Here is a 17,436-nt window from a genome sequence, read left to right as displayed (position 1 = left end):
AAGCTCAATCATGCAAAGAACAAGTCATATATGAACGTGATCCAGAAATGGGCCAAAGTTCATTTAAAATGCACTGAGGCAAAGTGGAAATAGTAAAATGCCTCACTTTAAACATTTGATACATCATCTACTTTCCATTGTGAATAAAATATATGTTTATGAGACTTGTAAATCATCGCATTCTGTTTTTATTTGCATTTTATACAATGTCTCTACTTTATTATCACATACTATAAAGCAGTGTTTTTTTTTTACATATTGTCTGTTCCTCTTGACATGCTACTATACTGAAAGACTACATTGTTAACCAGCTGTCACCTTCAAGCAAGTATACAGTGTGTTATGTGGTACTGTGCATCCAACATAGATCTACTTTAATCAGTAGGCAATCAAGTTCAGGCTACACTGGACTCTGTGTGTGTCAGCATATATGCACTTTAAAGGCAGCGACATGCATATGCACACACCCAAGCGATATGCACACGTTGTCACATTGTACTGTACACATGCACTATCTAAACAGCGCACAGAGGAAACAGAAAGGCATGCACACATGCACATGCACAATGAATGCCAAAGACAATCACACATTTAGGCCTGAAAGGCAGGTGCCAAAACAGAAGCGCAAGACAAAACTGTTGCGAAGACCAGAGGGTGGCGAGTAGTACTGGAGGGTGGAGATTAAGAGGATTTTTGAAGGGCTGGCCTTGGCTGAATATGAGAGTGTCACTGACATGCCCACACTGTGCAGCTGGTCAGATAGAAATAGTCGAAGGTGTAATTGAGCCCAAAAAGAAGGAGGAGCGACCGCTTTCCTCAGGGGTGCACAGACCGTGGAACAGGGTGCCCCTCTCACTCTCTTGCTGTCTGCCTGTCTGTCTTTCTCTGCCTGAGAGGCCAAACATTGCAGTCGTTAGTGAAGGACTTAAAGATTTAGTTTAGCATGCAGCTGGATATCAAGTCTAACTTGATGAGCTATCATAAACAAGTAAAGCATATAAATAATATCAAACTCTGATATCAAGACTGCTTGATAAGCCAGAGTCATGTCGGAAACAAGTCTGTTATTGAGAGAAATAAAAGACTACTACTACTACTACTACTACTACTACTACTACTACACTACTACACAGGCTACTTTGGGTAGCCTGTGTAGTCTTCTGTGTTACAGAAGCACGCTAAGGAGAATGCGTTACCTTTGCATGTTCCAAACTTTGCATAAAGCTGTTTGTAGCACATGACTGTGAGACAGCTGAATCACAGTAATAAGTAAATGTATAGGTTTTTTTTTACTGTGCAATCAAAGAATATATAAAAGAGAGAACTGCAGTAGATTTCATTACAGTCCATGTGAATGTTTGATAATAGCAAATGTTAAAAATATAAACAGAGAGCTCCTCTTTTTTAATTGCAAAACTGAAAGTTTTAATATCATGCACTGCTGTTCTCCTTTTATTACCTGTTTATTATACAGAAGTTACTCAGTATTTATAGTTGCTGTTCTTGCATTTTCATACCAGTAGGGAAACTTGCAGTGTTAGTTTTGCATGCTGGCGTGTGTTTAATGCAAACAATATTTACATATTTAAGTGCATGACAGACAGACTAAAGTTGTAAATCAATAGTGGGGATAGCACAGTGGCAGGATTCCCTTGGCAAATGCAATTAAGCAAAAGTTAACTGTTGCAGATTTATTCAGGGAAATTGTTATATGCTGCATGGCCTGAGCTTTAGCAGCCAGTGGCAACAGAACTGCTATAAAGTACCAGTCTTCTCATGCATGCATGTGGAAGGAGCCCAGGTTTGAAACACCTACCCTACAATCAGTCAAAACACCACTTATCTACCCAAGCTGCAGTCATTAAATCACTTGCACAGATACTCTGTGACCAGGATTGACTGACAAAGCAGAAGCTGGCAGTCAGGGATGCTGGTAAATGGAAAGCGAGAAGAAAATCAGACAGAAACAGTGTCATGAGCTTGCCACAGCAGCTACGCTGTGTGCCAAAGATGCAAAATTCCAAAGACAGAAAACAGATTTTTCAACTTTATTGGTGGCACACAATCATGTTCATGCAGAATAAACCTCTCATGATGATGACAATGATGCCTGTGCCTGTTGAAATCATTACACCAAATTGCACTGGCTGTTAGCACTGATAATAAAGTAGGACTGCTGCTACAGAGAAAAATGCAGGTTCTGCCTCTCAAAAGTGAAATGCAACCTACCTTCTATCAATGTGAGCTTTACCTCTTCTTGTTTCCAGTCTTTTGCTGATTGTCCCAATACTCAGTGTTTCTCGGCCCATTTAGGAGAAGAAAATGGCAAATACTGCATTTCAAACCTGTGAGAGTACAGGGTTCAAATCCAAGTCCAAAAACTAACCTGTAAGCACTCATTAGAGCTGTGTGCCTTGAATGAATCCCAGAAGCTCATCAGACCACTCCCTGCTAAGCTGGCTAACATGAAGCAAGACTTTTTGCAGGTGCGGTAGACAAAAGGTAAAAGTATTCTACGCAGCGTAAAGATCTGTGTTGTAATTTTCTCTTCTCTCGCTGCTCAGGCTCCCTTACAACTGCCCGTACTCGTCAGGGACAACAAAAAAAGCAACAAAATGCCCCAAATCACTTTGTGAATGGGACCGATGCCTCATCCCTATCTATCTAGCTCTGTGTCTGTCTTTTCCTTTCTATCCCATCCCCCTCTTCCTCCTCTCATCCACCACTCCATCACACAGGAAGTCTGGTCTTCCTGAAAACAAATCTCGGCGCATGGAAAGGGGACAAGGACAAGGGGGGCAGGTACGTGTGGGGGCTCAGAGGATGTTTTTGTCATTCCTCTGCCCCTCTGGTTACTGCAAGCCTCACTGTAGTCCATCCTGAGGAAGCCAAGCCCACGTCACTCTGGTCAGGCCTCGGGCTCACACGTGCTCCCTCGTAGGGCCGGTGTGACGCAGTAACTGCAGTACTGGAGCAGTCCCTCCAGCGCTGTAGTTTGAGAAGCAAATGTCATTTCTTAAATCATAATAGCTTTAATAAGGAGGAATAAAACCGGCAGCAATCTCAGCGGGCGGTCAATTCAGTGTAGAGAAAGGGTGTGACGAAGGTCAACGTTTTTCCAGAACAAAAGTTGAAAACTCTGCCATCTATCAGACTCCATTTCCTGTATGTAATCGCTGCAATCTGCCAAGCCACCTGCAAGTGTGGGAATTTATCTGCATGTGGTTTTCCACAGACTCCCACTGACTGATTTATGGTATTACAAAGAAATGGATATATTGTTCAAAATGGGAAGTTTTAGTAATAATCTTTAGGAATTAAAAATAAAAATTCAGAGTCAGGCAACATTTGTTATGTTCTCAGAGTGGGGTGAAAAAAAAAAAGTCATTTCCTAGTACAGCTCAAGTGTCGTTCCATGTAAAAAACTGGATAATAAAGTTCCAGAAAGATTAGGCTGCTGCAAACTGTTCAAGCCAGGAAAGATTGTCATATTACAGCTGTGCGGCCTGTGAGTGTGGACCCAAAATGCAGGACTCCAAAGGCGAACATGAACTCAAAAATGCAGCTTTATTGCTGCTAATTACAAAAATGAACCAAAACACACGCAGAGCGGTGCATTAACATTAACTGCGAGTTATGTTTTCTCATTTTCTGGAAAACAAGGTGACTTTGAGTGGAGACGGCACCATGGAGCAGAGACTGAAAGTGACGGACGCCGTAATAACAGGATGTTTACAGCTTGCAGAAACACTGCCAGGGACAACCACAAGCAGGCAGCAACTGTGGCTGTGGCTAGAAACAGGAGTGAAGAGGAAATGCAGGCCGGCCAGGTTCCCTTCAGATGCACCGAATATAACCTCCCTCACTGCTGCTTTGTTTACAGAGACGCGCTACCTGCCTGGGGTCTATTTAAGTCCTTTTTTTTTCCACAGTGACCCCTGGAAATAAAAAAATAAAAAAAACACAGCTGTGTGATAGCAAAAATCTCCCTTACACACACACACACACACACACACACACACACACACACACACACACACACACACACACACACACACACACTCAGTGATGGCTGAAGTGGTCAGCTGCAGGTGGCAGTGGACAGAGGGAGACTGGTGGTTTCTGACACTTGGAGGGGGCTAAAGCCTGTTCAGTGTCACCAACTGTTTCTTTTCAACCATCAGTGTTCAAATCTTGCACCAGGCTGCAGCACCAACCCGCACCATCATGGCAATAACAGAGTTCCTAGCAGTTTCAGACATCACATCTGCAATCAGTGCTTGCAAAGGTGAGTTAATATTCATGTAACGAAGGTGTAAAAATTTGCTTCTGTCTTAGGACAAGAGGCCTGTTATCACCTGTTGGGCATCATCATTTAATTTGATCTAATCAAGTTTTATCTGCTGTTTTTCTTGCAGCAGAGGATTCCTTCAGTGCAAAGATGTTTTTCAACACAGTGGGTTTGACCAAGAAAAGTCCAAGAGAAATCGAGAAGGTCTTTAAGATTTTGGACCAGGACAAAAGCGGATACATAGAACAGGATGAGTTACAGTTAAGTCAGATGCACAGAAAATATTGATCCATACACAGTAAAATCACATTTTACCAGAACACTCTTGTTGTGTGTTTGTTCTAGTTTGTGTGTTTGATGTTCTCTTGTCACTGCTCTCCATCAGACTGTTCTTGCAGAACTTCCGTGAAGGAGCGAGACCTCTGACTGCAGCCGAGACCAGAGCTTTTCTCCTGGAGGGAGACTCGGATGGCGACGGGAAGATCGGCTGGGAAGGTTGGTCTAACCGTAGATACTGATCAAGGTTTTTTGTTTGTTTTTTTTCAGGCCTGTATATTTGATTTGGTGCAGTGTACTGAAGATGAGCACAGCATTACCAGAACCTATGAGGGCCATTTGATGTGAATTACATTTCACCTCAAATGTGAGAATAAAAACATCATTTATGAAGCTGCTGACTCTTCCAAAAAAAAAATAAATAGTGTGGCACCAGCCTTGGAAATAGTTTTTTTTCAGGAGTTAACTCTAATCTTTAAAACTCTTCATTCTTTTCAAAATTTCATTATATTTTACCCAGTCATGTGTTCAGGCCTTATTCTGAAAAATCAAACTTTTTCTTTGTTTTCAAACATTTCATTGTTTATGAAAATAATAAAGGGAACTGATCGTTACACTGGCAGTGCAGATTTACAGATTTACAGTGACTGCAAACAAAATAATCTCCTGATTTTTGTTGTCCTTTTAAGTCCCTGATAAGCACCCAATCAAATAATTAAACAGTCTAAAACTTCCAGGTGGTGCACTGCTCAGCTAAAACATTGTTAGTTGTAACAGTGCAGCTTTAGAGATGCCACTACAAAATCAGCCGAAAAGACATCTGGTGCTGGCATATGGCAATCAGTGGCAGGATAGTATATGGATGTCAGTGCGCTGCTATCCTTATACTATCTTTCACTTTGTTTTTATGAAGCTAAAGTGAAGCTAGTGTCTTAATACAAAGTGTCAATGTCTAATCTAATAATTTCTTTGATTTTTCAGAGTTTTATGCACTGGTCACGTCTGCATGAGAGCCGAATGGTTTACTGTATGGGGGATGATCTCAGGATGATTTTTTTTATATATACATATAATACATAATGTTTAATAGCTAAAATGGACTTATTCGGGGATATTATGTGTTTTTGTTTTTTTTTTTAAGTATGTTTTACTTTAAACTGAAAGCAATAAAAGCCTTAAAATAAACCCCAAGCTATATCTCCCCTCTCCGCTATGTGTTCCTCCCACACTGGAATATATGTTTCTTCATGGTGTGACTGTTACTGCTTATGCCTGGTGAGAAACAGATGAGTAGTGTACGCGTCCTGTTTTGATGTTATATTGAGCACTGGATCACCTCCAGGTTATCCATGGGGGGCTGGAGAGTTTTGATTCTCCACTTAACGACATGAGCAATTTTCCAGTGTGTAAATTACGTGTTTGTCATACAGGCCACCTCAATTTGACACTCCAAGTGTAGTAATTGGTGTGGATATGATTACATTAGATCACATGTACACAACATTTATCCCAGTTTCCTTAAAATAGTTTTGTAGATAAAGCAGTGATTGGTTTCATTATTTACTAGGATAGATGTAAATAAAATCATCATGACTACAGATGAGCCATTAAAGTTACTGATTTTTTTTTTTGTCTCATGATTACGGTTTATAGTCTTAGAGCTAACGTAGCACAAGGCTCTGGCTTAATATATCTCCTTCTTATTTTAACACATCGACTGCATGCATTCATTCCCAAAGTGGGTCCTCAGTCTCTGTGGAGAACATTAACAATGAAATTTGTTTAACAGGTGAGGATGGTGTGGTTCAATCTTCACATAGTAAAATGTCATCAGAACAAGGTCCTGTCTCTTAAAGGCACTTTTACTTTGTTCTTGTTTTTTCTCATCGTCTTTATAAATAAATGTTGGACAAAAGACAAAATACTCCACATTATAACCAAGAAGCATTCAGATGAGTGTAAAATGTTGCATTACCAGTAGAAGTCCTGCATTTAAAGTGCAGGTAAAACTGACTATTAGCAAAAAAGTGTACTTCAGGTATAAGAAGATTACTCATGAATCATGGATAATGGGAGCAAAACATACAAGGTGTTTTATGGCTGGATTAATAATTAAGAGATACTATGTGTGCATAATGTTGGGTGCTGTTCAGTAAGTGTAATCACAGACACATGAATACAGAAAATTAAACTATTTTTTAAAAAAATGCACTTATAGTAAGATAGAGATGAAAATCTCACAAAATTTTTGTTGCAAAATATTTTGCATTACATGTCCACAGTGAGTGGTTCACTGTACCTTACTCCAGTAGTAATAAGGACACCAGGATTGAATTGGCTGGATCAATACCAGTCTAACTTTTTTTGCCATCTTACTCCTAACCACTACAGACTAGAAATGCTTACTGGTGCGAATTGCACCAGGGGTGCACGGGCAGGACACATGCAGCTGATCTCTGGCAAACAGGAAAGCGGCTCCGTGGTTCGGGGACCGGGTGTCTGGCAATGCTTCAGCAATACTGACCCGAGGAGGCCGAGTACCTGCGGTGACCCAGCAGAGAAAGTCTGCGACGGGGATTAAATTTCACATTTACAGGACTTCTGTCAATGAGGCACATTTATTTGCAACTTTCTCTCAGAAGGCGAGTCACTCCTCTGCCCGGCAGAGGAGAGCGACAGGAAATCAGGGTCATTTCTATTTCTGCCGCAGCATGAAAGAGCAACCTTCTGCTCTCAGGTGGAAATATAGACATATGTACAAATTTCTGCACACAGAAAGCAAAAATATCAGCTGAAGCTGCCTGAATCCACTTTACATGATTTTCTGAAATGTACATTTCAGAAGATGGCTCGGGATCGTCCTTTGCTGTTTCAGATTACAGACGTTCACGGGCTTACTTGATGGGTTTCATTCCTACTGTGAGATATTTGTAATTTAAGCCTGATATTGAAGAAGGGCAGAAATAGTTACAGTATCTATGGCTGAGTCGTTTGAGGTGAGAGACCTCATTTGACCACGGCAGATGTTAAAGGGAATGACTAGTTTTACAGAGCCTTTAAGAAGATTTAAAGTAAAGAAGAAGCCCAGTGAAACACAGAAATATATACTGTAAGTACAACTTGTGGCTTATGTGAAAACATATACCTGAAACCATTTCTCTGACAGACGTACGCAGAACTGTAGCAGCAGTTAAACTAGCAATTTAATATGTGCCCATAGCTTGAAACTAAATATTTTCTTCAATATAGATTCTGTAATGATTTGTACACACAATTAAATTCTGTTGATATTTCAATATAACTCCTTATCATCTCAATACTGCCACCTGTATGTGTAATAGGCACATAACTGCCAGCTGCCCTAATGAAAGCCAACATGACAAGGAAAGTCCCCCCTGGAATATCCCCATTTAATTGTCATTTGTTTTGACAGTGCGTGAGAACTAAGTGTTATTATGCAACCACACGGTGCCAAACTGGCGTGTGAAGAGGATGATGATGATGATAATGGGCGCGATGATGCCAAGGGTATCAGCTTTCAGTGATCCCCCTAAATAGCACCACAAATAGTTTCATCGCCATATGGAGAAATGATCTGAATGGATGTAAGAGATCCAAAAATAAGTTCTGACATGAGAGCCGTTGGCTATATGTGAGTAGATGATGATGATGATGATGATGTACTATTAAATTAAAGCATTTCAATTAATATCTGGAGCTCCCTACTTATTCACAGTGTGGTGTCTAAACTTATCATCATATTGTTCCCATTAAGTATTGTTATTTTATACAACCCCCAACACACACACGCACACACACACACACACACACACACACACACACACACACACACACACACACACACACACACACACACACACACACACACATTAGTATGAATAAAAATCTACATATAATATAAAAATGTAATAAAATAATAATATAGAAACTGTAACAACATAGTCTTTTTTTTTCTCTAATGTGTGTAGATTTATATATTTTTAATAAGTCAGAACTTTTTTAACCAGAAATGAGCACATTTTTTTAATGCATAATATCATAGTTGGTCAATACATTTTTAAACAGCTTAGTGTCCATGAGGCTGCCATTATGCTACAACAGCTGGATTAGGGAAGGGTGCTGAATGCATTGTGTTGTAGGCAGCGTAACAAAAAATAAATAAATCAGAAGAACAAGTAAAGAAATTTTAATTTGGTGTTTTAACTCGATCACTGCCTTTTTGAGTATATAGCTTCTACCTGCAATAATCAATCATAATTTGAATTTTCTGACACTGGAATGGCAGAAAAGTAATTGCAGATATTTTACGCACGCCAGTTACGCACAAGCACCTTTTCAACTGAACTGTGATAGGTGATGAGGGTGTAAAAGCACAAGGAGAATATCAGCAAAGCATATGCTGTTTTTTTTATTTATTTCTTTATTATAGGAACTCTTCTGTATGTCATTTTGAACCAAAGCTTATTTGGAACTGGAGAAGTTGGCTATGTAAGGCCATCTAAAGACGTCACTATCAACACATTTCTTATTTAAACATGATTAAGCACAGTGTTTAAACTGCCTTCATTAATGCACAGGACACCAAGTGAAATTACATAACCACAAAGCATTAAAAAAAAAAAATCACACTATTAAATAAAGATGACTTAAGTTTTCCTCATAATCTACACAAAAATAATATAAAAGTTTACCTCAGCTTTCACTCCGAGGTGTTCTGCACAGTTTAACAGGCTGCAGAGTATGTTTCAACCAAATCAGCAACATATATTATTAGCCTTATGCAATATCAAGCACTTTCACATAGGCCTACGCTTAGCCTACCATTTAAGCATCTTCATTTATGTACATATAAATAGAACAGGTCTGTCTACTGGACACATTTTTTGACTGACTGCTTTGACTGCTTTGCCCACAGTGTCTGTTACATAGCCTATGCATCATATTTCGGGAGAGTCACAGTATATAAGCTTGTGAGAGTCACTGAGGGGGTTACTGCAGTCAGCAGATTCATCTGAGCGAATCCACTCTAGTCTTAAACAGACCCTAAGGTGAGTTTCACTGAAGAGCTGCAGACCTGTAGGCAAGTCCACTTCCTGACTCAGAGAGTATTACAGGGCTTCTACTTCTTCATGCAATGGGATATAAATCATGTCCAGATTTTGAACATCTCAAGGCCAGATTTCGGCTTTGGACTAACAAAGGAACCAAATGGAGAAAAAAAAAATTCCAACCACAGATGCAAAGGAGATTTAATCTATTGCCTTTTGGAAGGCTTGGGTTTGGAGAAATTGGACTACCTTTTCTGATCATTTGTGGCTTGGAAGACTCACAGAAAGGGACTGTGAACCACATTGCATGGCAAGAATAAGTATTGCATGTAGCCCTGTAACTCTGAACAGTTTACCGCACAGCGCACTGAGGGAAGTTAAAAGATGGTCTCAGATTCAGAGTAAAGCTGCTTCAGCATGTCTGATTTTTCCCACAGCTGAACTGATAAACTGATGACTTGTCCTCTTCTCTCCTCTCTCAGTTAAAAATGGCATTCGCCGGAATCCTGAACGACGCTGACATCACTGCAGCCCTTGCAGCTTGCCAAGGTAAACCCCTGTGATGAAACTCGTAGCATGTATCTTAACTTGGGAAAGGCTAGACTATAGCTACATGTGTACACATATACCAAACTGTAAACTTTATATGATCTGCTTTGCAAGAATGAGGAATAGGATTCTTACTTTGCAGCCAGTTAGACAGTCCATCATCTCCATTTTTTTTTAAAGAAATCTCAGGTGTCTCTCAGTAGTGCAGAAAGCTTGCAGGATGTACCTATAATGGCTGTACGGCTCAGCATAAAGCAGGTACCAGTATAGCTACTGTAAGAAAAGCTGATCTGCAAGGTGGCTGAAAGCTGAGTGATGGTCAGAGTAGGAAACTGGATGCAACCGACTGCCTGGCCTTGCATACAGAAACTACAGCCTCTGCAAAATTCACTACAGCTTATGTGTGATGTCACCCCCCCTGTCCATTTTCTCACAGCTGCCGACTCCTTCAAGTACAAGGACTTCTTTGCTAAGGTCGGCCTGGCAGCCAAGTCCGCCGATGACATCAAGAAGGCCTTCGCCGTCATTGATCAGGACAAGAGTGGCTTCATTGAGGAGGACGAGTTGAAGTAGGCACCCTCACTTAAATTTCATCCCCAAGCGCCTCGAAGCTCTTGTAGCACGAGGATCATCTTTCTTTGGCTCACAGTGAATTCAGAATGATGTCAGAGCACGAAAGCACCTGAGAGGCTCGGGCTACTGGGTGCTCTCCTAGACTGCAACTCGATGCCAGTTCTCTCCTCCAGTGTCTCTCGTTGTACGGTGATTTAGAGAAGGGGACAAAGCATAGAGAATGTAGCCTGCTTCCTTTCTAGAGCCAAATAAATGCTTTATCATGCAAAACCTACAGCACCAAACACAATGAGAAGGATGCAGCAAGGTGATCCGTGAAGAGCTTTTTGAAAGATGATCAATTTAGTGAAGAACATGTACTGTATGATTCTGGGTGTTTTTTTTGTTTTTTTTTAATCATTTGTTTCTGATTGCCTTCTCCAGGCTGTTCCTGCAGAACTTCTCTGCCAGTGCCAGAGCTCTGACTGATGCTGAGACCAAGGCATTTCTTCAGGCCGGTGACAGCGATGGAGACGGCAAGATCGGAGTTGATGGTGAGGAAATGTTTTTTTGCTGCTAGAAGAACAATGTAAAGCCCATCAAATTAAAACAAAAGGATAACTTTCTTTCTTTCTTTCTTTCCCTCCCTGCAGAGTTTGCTGCCTTGGTCAAGGCCTAAATGAATGAACTGACCAACATCTGACTTCGCAACTCTAAAGGAACAACTTGAACCAAGACACACTTTTCCTCTCTTCTTCTCCTCTTCCCATTCACTCTCTCTCTTCAGTTCTCCACACCACTTTTATACACTTGAACTTTCACCCCTGACTATGGACAAACTGCTCCCTCTCTTTCTTTCTCTGGCAGTGCACACCCCAATGCTGTCCACAATGAATGTAACCGACTAAGTGTATAGCGTGGTTGACTTGTATCTTTCTCTCTCTCTCTCACTTCTGTCATCGTTTTACTTTGTGACTTCTGCTTTCTGTGAGATCAGTGATGATGCACTTTTAGGGCAAACGGACGGACGATGAGAAAACAATAAAGGTTCTTTTTTCAGTAACACAAGTCTGACCCTGGTTTTTACTATTCAGTTGTGAAGGAGTAAAACAATATAGCCCTTTTTTATGCAACAGCTACTTAAAAATGCACGAGAAAACTTCTGCACAGGACAGTCAAGGAATTAGGGCTGCATGAGGAATTTGGGAATAATAAAACACATATAATGGAATATATCTGAGCTAATTAAAGTGAAAAGAACTAAAGAAAAGGCACAGTGATATACTGACTAGCACTATCACCACCATGGAGCTTTGAATCCATCAGCCAGCTGCTAGCTGGGGCCTTTCTGTGTGGAGAGAGGGCTGGATTTATCCAAATAAATGCCGTGCTGCATTTTCTGTCTATTATTGTAGGGTTACAATATAAAGTGCCTTGAGGTGACTGGTGTTGTGATTTTCTTTATATAAATAAAAGAAAGTAAAATTGAATTGAACTGAACTGAAAAGTAGCAGCCGACCTGTTGAGTGCAGAAAACAGCAAAATTCCACTACAATTCACTCAGCTTTTTCCTCTGTGTGAGGAGGAAAGTGTAAGGTTGTGTTTTGGTTGCATAACCTCATTTTAAAATTGGAACATTGCTCAATTAAGAAAGACATTCGTGGCAAGCAACATCCAGGTGTGGTGATGTGAAACTGACATAACCTCTTAAATTAGATTCTGTCTGATCCACAAATATACTGACACACACCTGATTCCTGCCCTACATGATCCAGCTCTTATCTCATACTGTATCTGGTAATGCTTAAATTCCCTCTGCCTTCCCCTCCCTTCAGGGGACCCTGGATTAACAACAACCAGCCACAAGGCGGCGCCATTAAAAAAAGAGAGAGAGCGCTTTCAGATGCTTGATGGTTTAAGTTGCAAACTTGGAGGCTTAGAGATAAAACAGATTGTGTTTTCTAAGTTTATCTTGGGGTAAATAGTTAATCATTTTGTATAAGAAGCAGCTGCCAGACTCGTGAAAATGCCGGGATTTTTATTTATTTATTTATTTTTGCTGTGTTAAGTCAGAGCTTTGCAGCAAAAGAAAGTTTGAAAAATAATTAGATTTATTCCCCTGGTTCTAGTTACAGAAAGCACCTTTCCTCTCTCTTTCCTAATGCCATTAGTGCTGACTGAATTCACCAGAGACGCTGCTGTGTCAGATGGTTTGAAAGGCTTCCCCCTCGCCGGCAACAAACTCATCAGTTTATAGTGGCAGGCTGCCAGCAGCCGCTTCACCGCTGCGAAACGGTCCAGGCCCCACCCAGCATCTCACCTTTTAGCACAGGTGCACGAATGTCAGAATATTACTCAGATACTGTTGTTTGTAGCTTAATATTTTATTTTATTTAACGTATTTCCCTTAAAATACAATATGCGAGAAATTATAACTCATGCAAACCCCAATACATTAAAGAATCTCAGTCACACAGAGTTTGCCATATGTTACCTTTAAAGATAAACCTTTTTTTTGTCCAGCAGTAATCTTCATTCACACTAAAAGAAACTGATCCCATAATCTTTGTGTTAACTTGTTGTGAGGTCACCTGCAACAAACATTGAGGTTTTCTGATTATTTATGGCACGCTTAATTCATTATTATCGAAACACGGGAAAAATGAGGACCGACTGAGCCCGAGGTTTCAGATGCACCTGCAGAGGGAGGGAGAGAGAGGGAGGGAGGATGGAGAAAAATGGAGGGGGGCAGTGTACACAAGGGGTAGGGGGGGGCGGGGGGGGGATGATTGGACGAAAACCACACAGTGTCATAAGAGTAAGGGGGGAAAGGGAGAGTGAGAGTGAGAGTAAGAGAATGTGTAGCGGATACAAACTGTAAAGGTTAATTGGACAGGTGAGCGGGAGAGGAACACGAGACGGAGGCGGCTGGCTGCAGGAGAATTTGATCCTCGGACAGATTGGAAACTCAAGCATCGCACTCGTCGTATATAAGACAGAGCCAGCTGTCGGCAGCCACCAGAAGAGTCTGATCTGCTGCTACTGCTGCTTTGGACCCGGACCAGGCAACAGCGGTGAGTCCCACAGCTGCGCAGGTAGACTCTCAGCACAGGTGTTGACCAGGTGTGGTCTGTGGTGCGCTGACGCAGCCTTTGGGCTGTTAGCTTCACTTTTTCAGGGATGTTACAAACCCTTTAGGCACGTTTTGCACTGCTTCAGTTTTTTTCCCCCCTCTTTGTTTGTTAAATCCTCCAAACTTGACTGAAAGGGGCGATTCTTCACCAAAATACAATGCTGCGCTGTTTCTGCTCATCCTTTAAGCCAGTTCCTGTAAAACAACCTCATAAAAATGCATACAAAATTGAACTCAAGCTTTAAGGGACTTTACTAGAATTATGTGGGCTGCTTTGAATTTTTCATCTACTTTTAAATTTTGCTCAAAGGGGGTGAGCCCTCAGGAGAGAGTGTTTTAACTTTTTCTGGTTGTTCTATTTAAAAAAAAATCCATTCTGCACTGGAAGCATCACACCCTCTCTGTGTTGGATATATATATTTTTTTTTGTACAGTCTCTAAGTGGCAATTATTTAGCCAATTAAGCACTTCAAAGAAGACAAAAAGCTTTGGTGATTAACAAGCTGGCAGGGGAGAGCCAATCAAAAAGCACAATTAATCTGGCACAAATGATAAGACAGAAAATATGTTTTGTTTTGAAAGCAGCAACAAAAATAGACATATACATAAAACATACTTGTCAAAAAACTCATAACCTGAGATTTTATGGGATGATGATATTAACCTAGATACAACTACACATATTAAAAAAAAAAAAAATTAATCCAGCATTTTGTATCTTACAGGACCAACATGTCACTCACATCCATTCTTTCAGCTGAGGACATCCAAAATGCCATCAAGGACTGTGAAGGTAGGATGTAAACTCATGCTCTGTTAACTGAATATGATCAGTTCTGCAGATTGTATGACATTTATTTATGACTTTAACATATATCCTTGGAGTCACCAAATCCATGCCTATTTATTATAAAATACACAATAATCATTAAATTCACAACTGATACCTTGACCTGTTCACAGTCAGTGCTGCTTCAGTCAACGTCGTTTTTTTTCAAATTACTCTCCTCCAGAAAGGTGCATAATCTTCTGCACAGCTCTACCCTGCTTTCAATATTGTACAGTGTCCTCACCACTAAAGTCATACCCGCTTTAAATCTGAATTTAAAAAAAGGTTTTTAATCATCTTGTCTGTTTTTGCGGGGGCATGACTACTGGCTTTAAAAGTTAAAAAAAAAAAAAGCCGGGAGGGGAAAATCTCCCACCAGCCCAGCAGCCACATGCTGTTTTAATCTCCACATCAATTCCCAACCCGGTGAACCTCGTGGGTCAGCTCTGTCTCTATGTTTGCTTCTGAATTTCAATGTTTATGTGCTTTCAGCTCCGGACACGTTCTGCTACAAGAAATTCTTTAAGCTGTGCGGCCTGTCCTCAAAGACACCCAAGGAGGTCAAAGATGTGTTCCAGATCCTTGACGAGGACAACAGCGGCTTCATCGAGCACTCCGAGCTCAAGTGCGTAAAATGATACGGGGTGTCTGCTTGCTGAGAAACGCTGAGTCTTAAGATTCGCTTTTCAATATGCGCTTTTGTTCCTTTTCCTGGATTTACTCTGTTGACTAACTGCTGCAATGCAGCGTAACTTTGTATTCAATATTAAGTCATCTCATATAATTTGTCTGAGAGAAAGACAGAAAGAAAGAGATGCAGTACATTAAATCACACAGTAGTACTGTATTACTGTGATGAATATTAAGCTGTCTCCCAATAATCCACCGTGAGTGGTGTTTTTTATTGTATTTGTGTTGCATAATTCACCCTTTTTTTGACAAGAGCTGAGTTTGACTTGTGCCGTGCAATTTAGGAAATAGCATCTCTCTGTGTTTTTGAATACGTCTCTACTTGTCAGACATGGATAAACATCATCTCTGTGCGTGCATTTAGGTATTTCCTGCAACGGTTTGTCCCTAATGCACGGACACTGACTGAAGCAGAAACCAAGAACTTCATCTCAGCAGCTGATGATGACAGTGATGGCAAAATTGGAGTAGAGGGTCAGTATCTGATTTCTCACATTGTATTGGTATTAAAAAAAAATCAGCATGTAGGCAGAAATGATCTCAATGGATGGATTAAATGGCAGTTGGTGCAAATGAAACACCATAAGCTGTGCCAATAGAGAAGAACAGGGTGATTTAGTGCACTTTTAACTTACTGAAGAAAATGCATCAAAGCCTGCATACATTTGTAGCATGAGCATTCAAATTTAAAAAGACAAATACCTTTTCACAAGTTTGAAAGAAGTGACTATTAGAAAGCAAGCACAGGAAATACACCATATATCCATGAGGTGAAGGGAAGGCACTGTTTTACTATAATCTGCATGGAATGCATTGATTTTCAATATCCAATATATAGAATAAAGGCAACATGTATGGACAAAAACTTAGCAATAAGCTTTGGTTAACCTGTTTTGAGGAACATGGTTGAAATTGTGGGAATGTGTGAAAAATGTTGACGTCTTTTCTGATCTTTATTTAACCATTATGCTACATGGAAGCCATGCATGTTGATAATGAGGTCATCCTGCCCTAATGCTGGTTTATTTGCCCCCAGTTCTGCCCATTATCCAGTTATAAACAAAGAAATATGTCTTAGATAATAGGATAAAGGATTTACACAGTCCAAAATGGATGGGTTTAGTCTGTGTTTATTTTTATTTACCAGTGTTTCCTTAATCCTGGAGGGAACTGACACGAGGTTCAAATTTGCTTGTTTTCTTGCTTTTTCTCACGTGGCACATGCAGACGTATGATTAATTCGGAGTATTTGTGGCTTTACTTTTCCCCAGAATTCCAGTCTATGGTCCTGTCCTGAGTTTTCAAATGAAAGGAGCTCAAGCCGTCCTTTGGTCATTTCCCCACATCTGGAATCTTCTGATCCCATCTTCCACTTCCAGGGATTAAAGATGTTTTCTATTAATGTCTGTGTGTAAAAATAGTTTTAAAATGACCTTTTTTTATTTTAAAGGCATCACCATTTAATGTGTCTTTTCACTATGTTGGTCTGTGTTTTTTGTTTTTTGTCTGTATATCCTTCCCCTGACAACAAATGTGGGAAATAAACATGTGGAAATGCACAAACTTGTGAATAGACTGTGCACATATGAAGCTAATTCCTCAGGCAGCAGGTGATAAAAATATAACAGGATCATTTGACATGTTGCGTATTCATGAAAATCAAAGTGAGAGGGTTTACTACAAATTTGCACATATCTTTTAATTAATTTATTCAAAAAAAATTACTATAAATTAACTACAGTTCTTACCTAAAGTTACAGGTTTTCAAGCTATGGTTTTTAGTGAATGTTGATATAAAGTTACATAAAGCTGAGCAGCATGGTGGTGCGGTGTTGAACACTGTTACCTCATATCAAGACGGTTCTGTAGGGCTTTTTCTCCCTGTGCCTTCTATAGTCCAAAGACATACCTGTTAGGCTCTTTGGTTGTAGGTATAGAAGAAAGGTAGATAAAAAGCTTAAGAGCATAACATAAAATGAATATATGTGAACGTTTGAGTGGGACTTGTAGTGTAAAGTACACTGCATATACATGCCAGTCTTTTCTA

General features: G+C 40.2%; 3 protein-coding genes across 4 annotated transcripts; all 3 read left to right on the top strand.

Annotated features, from left to right (window-relative positions):
* Positions 1-4,182: 4,182 nt before the first annotated feature.
* LOC115798381 (parvalbumin, thymic-like) lies at positions 4,183-4,809 on the top strand. The gene is made up of 3 exons (XM_030755217.1): positions 4,183-4,288; positions 4,419-4,551; positions 4,677-4,809. The coding sequence occupies exons 1-3, from the start codon at positions 4,228-4,230 to the stop codon at positions 4,807-4,809; spliced, it is 327 nt and encodes a 108-aa protein (XP_030611077.1). The 5' UTR covers positions 4,183-4,227.
* A 4,748-nt stretch (positions 4,810-9,557) lies between these two features.
* pvalb3 (parvalbumin 3) lies at positions 9,558-11,638 on the top strand. Its single transcript, XM_030754653.1, has 5 exons — positions 9,558-9,636; positions 10,119-10,185; positions 10,622-10,754; positions 11,182-11,291; positions 11,391-11,638. Exons 2-5 carry the CDS (start codon positions 10,125-10,127, stop codon positions 11,414-11,416), a joined length of 330 nt encoding a protein of 109 aa, XP_030610513.1. The 5' UTR covers positions 9,558-9,636; positions 10,119-10,124; the 3' UTR covers positions 11,417-11,638.
* Positions 11,639-13,574: 1,936 nt separating this feature from the next.
* Positions 13,575-17,059, top strand: pvalb9 (parvalbumin 9). Of its 2 annotated transcripts, none has more exons than XM_030754763.1 (5): positions 13,575-13,811; positions 14,596-14,663; positions 15,192-15,324; positions 15,754-15,863; positions 16,661-17,054. In XM_030754763.1, the coding sequence occupies exons 2-5, from the start codon at positions 14,603-14,605 to the stop codon at positions 16,684-16,686; spliced, it is 330 nt and encodes a 109-aa protein (XP_030610623.1). In that variant the 5' UTR covers positions 13,575-13,811; positions 14,596-14,602; the 3' UTR covers positions 16,687-17,054. The 2 variants fall into 2 exon arrangements, with proteins under 2 accessions (XP_030610623.1, XP_030610624.1); XM_030754764.1 differs by lacking the exon at positions 13,575-13,811 and adding an exon at positions 13,822-13,832 and having other exon boundaries at positions 16,661-17,059.
* The last annotated feature ends 377 nt before the right edge of the window (positions 17,060-17,436 follow it).

Source organism: Archocentrus centrarchus, chromosome 19 (genome assembly GCF_007364275.1).
Source record: "Archocentrus centrarchus isolate MPI-CPG fArcCen1 chromosome 19, fArcCen1, whole genome shotgun sequence".
NCBI classification, from domain to species: Eukaryota; Metazoa; Chordata; class Actinopteri; order Cichliformes; family Cichlidae; genus Archocentrus; species Archocentrus centrarchus.
This window is presented reverse-complemented; position numbering and strand designations above follow the sequence as displayed.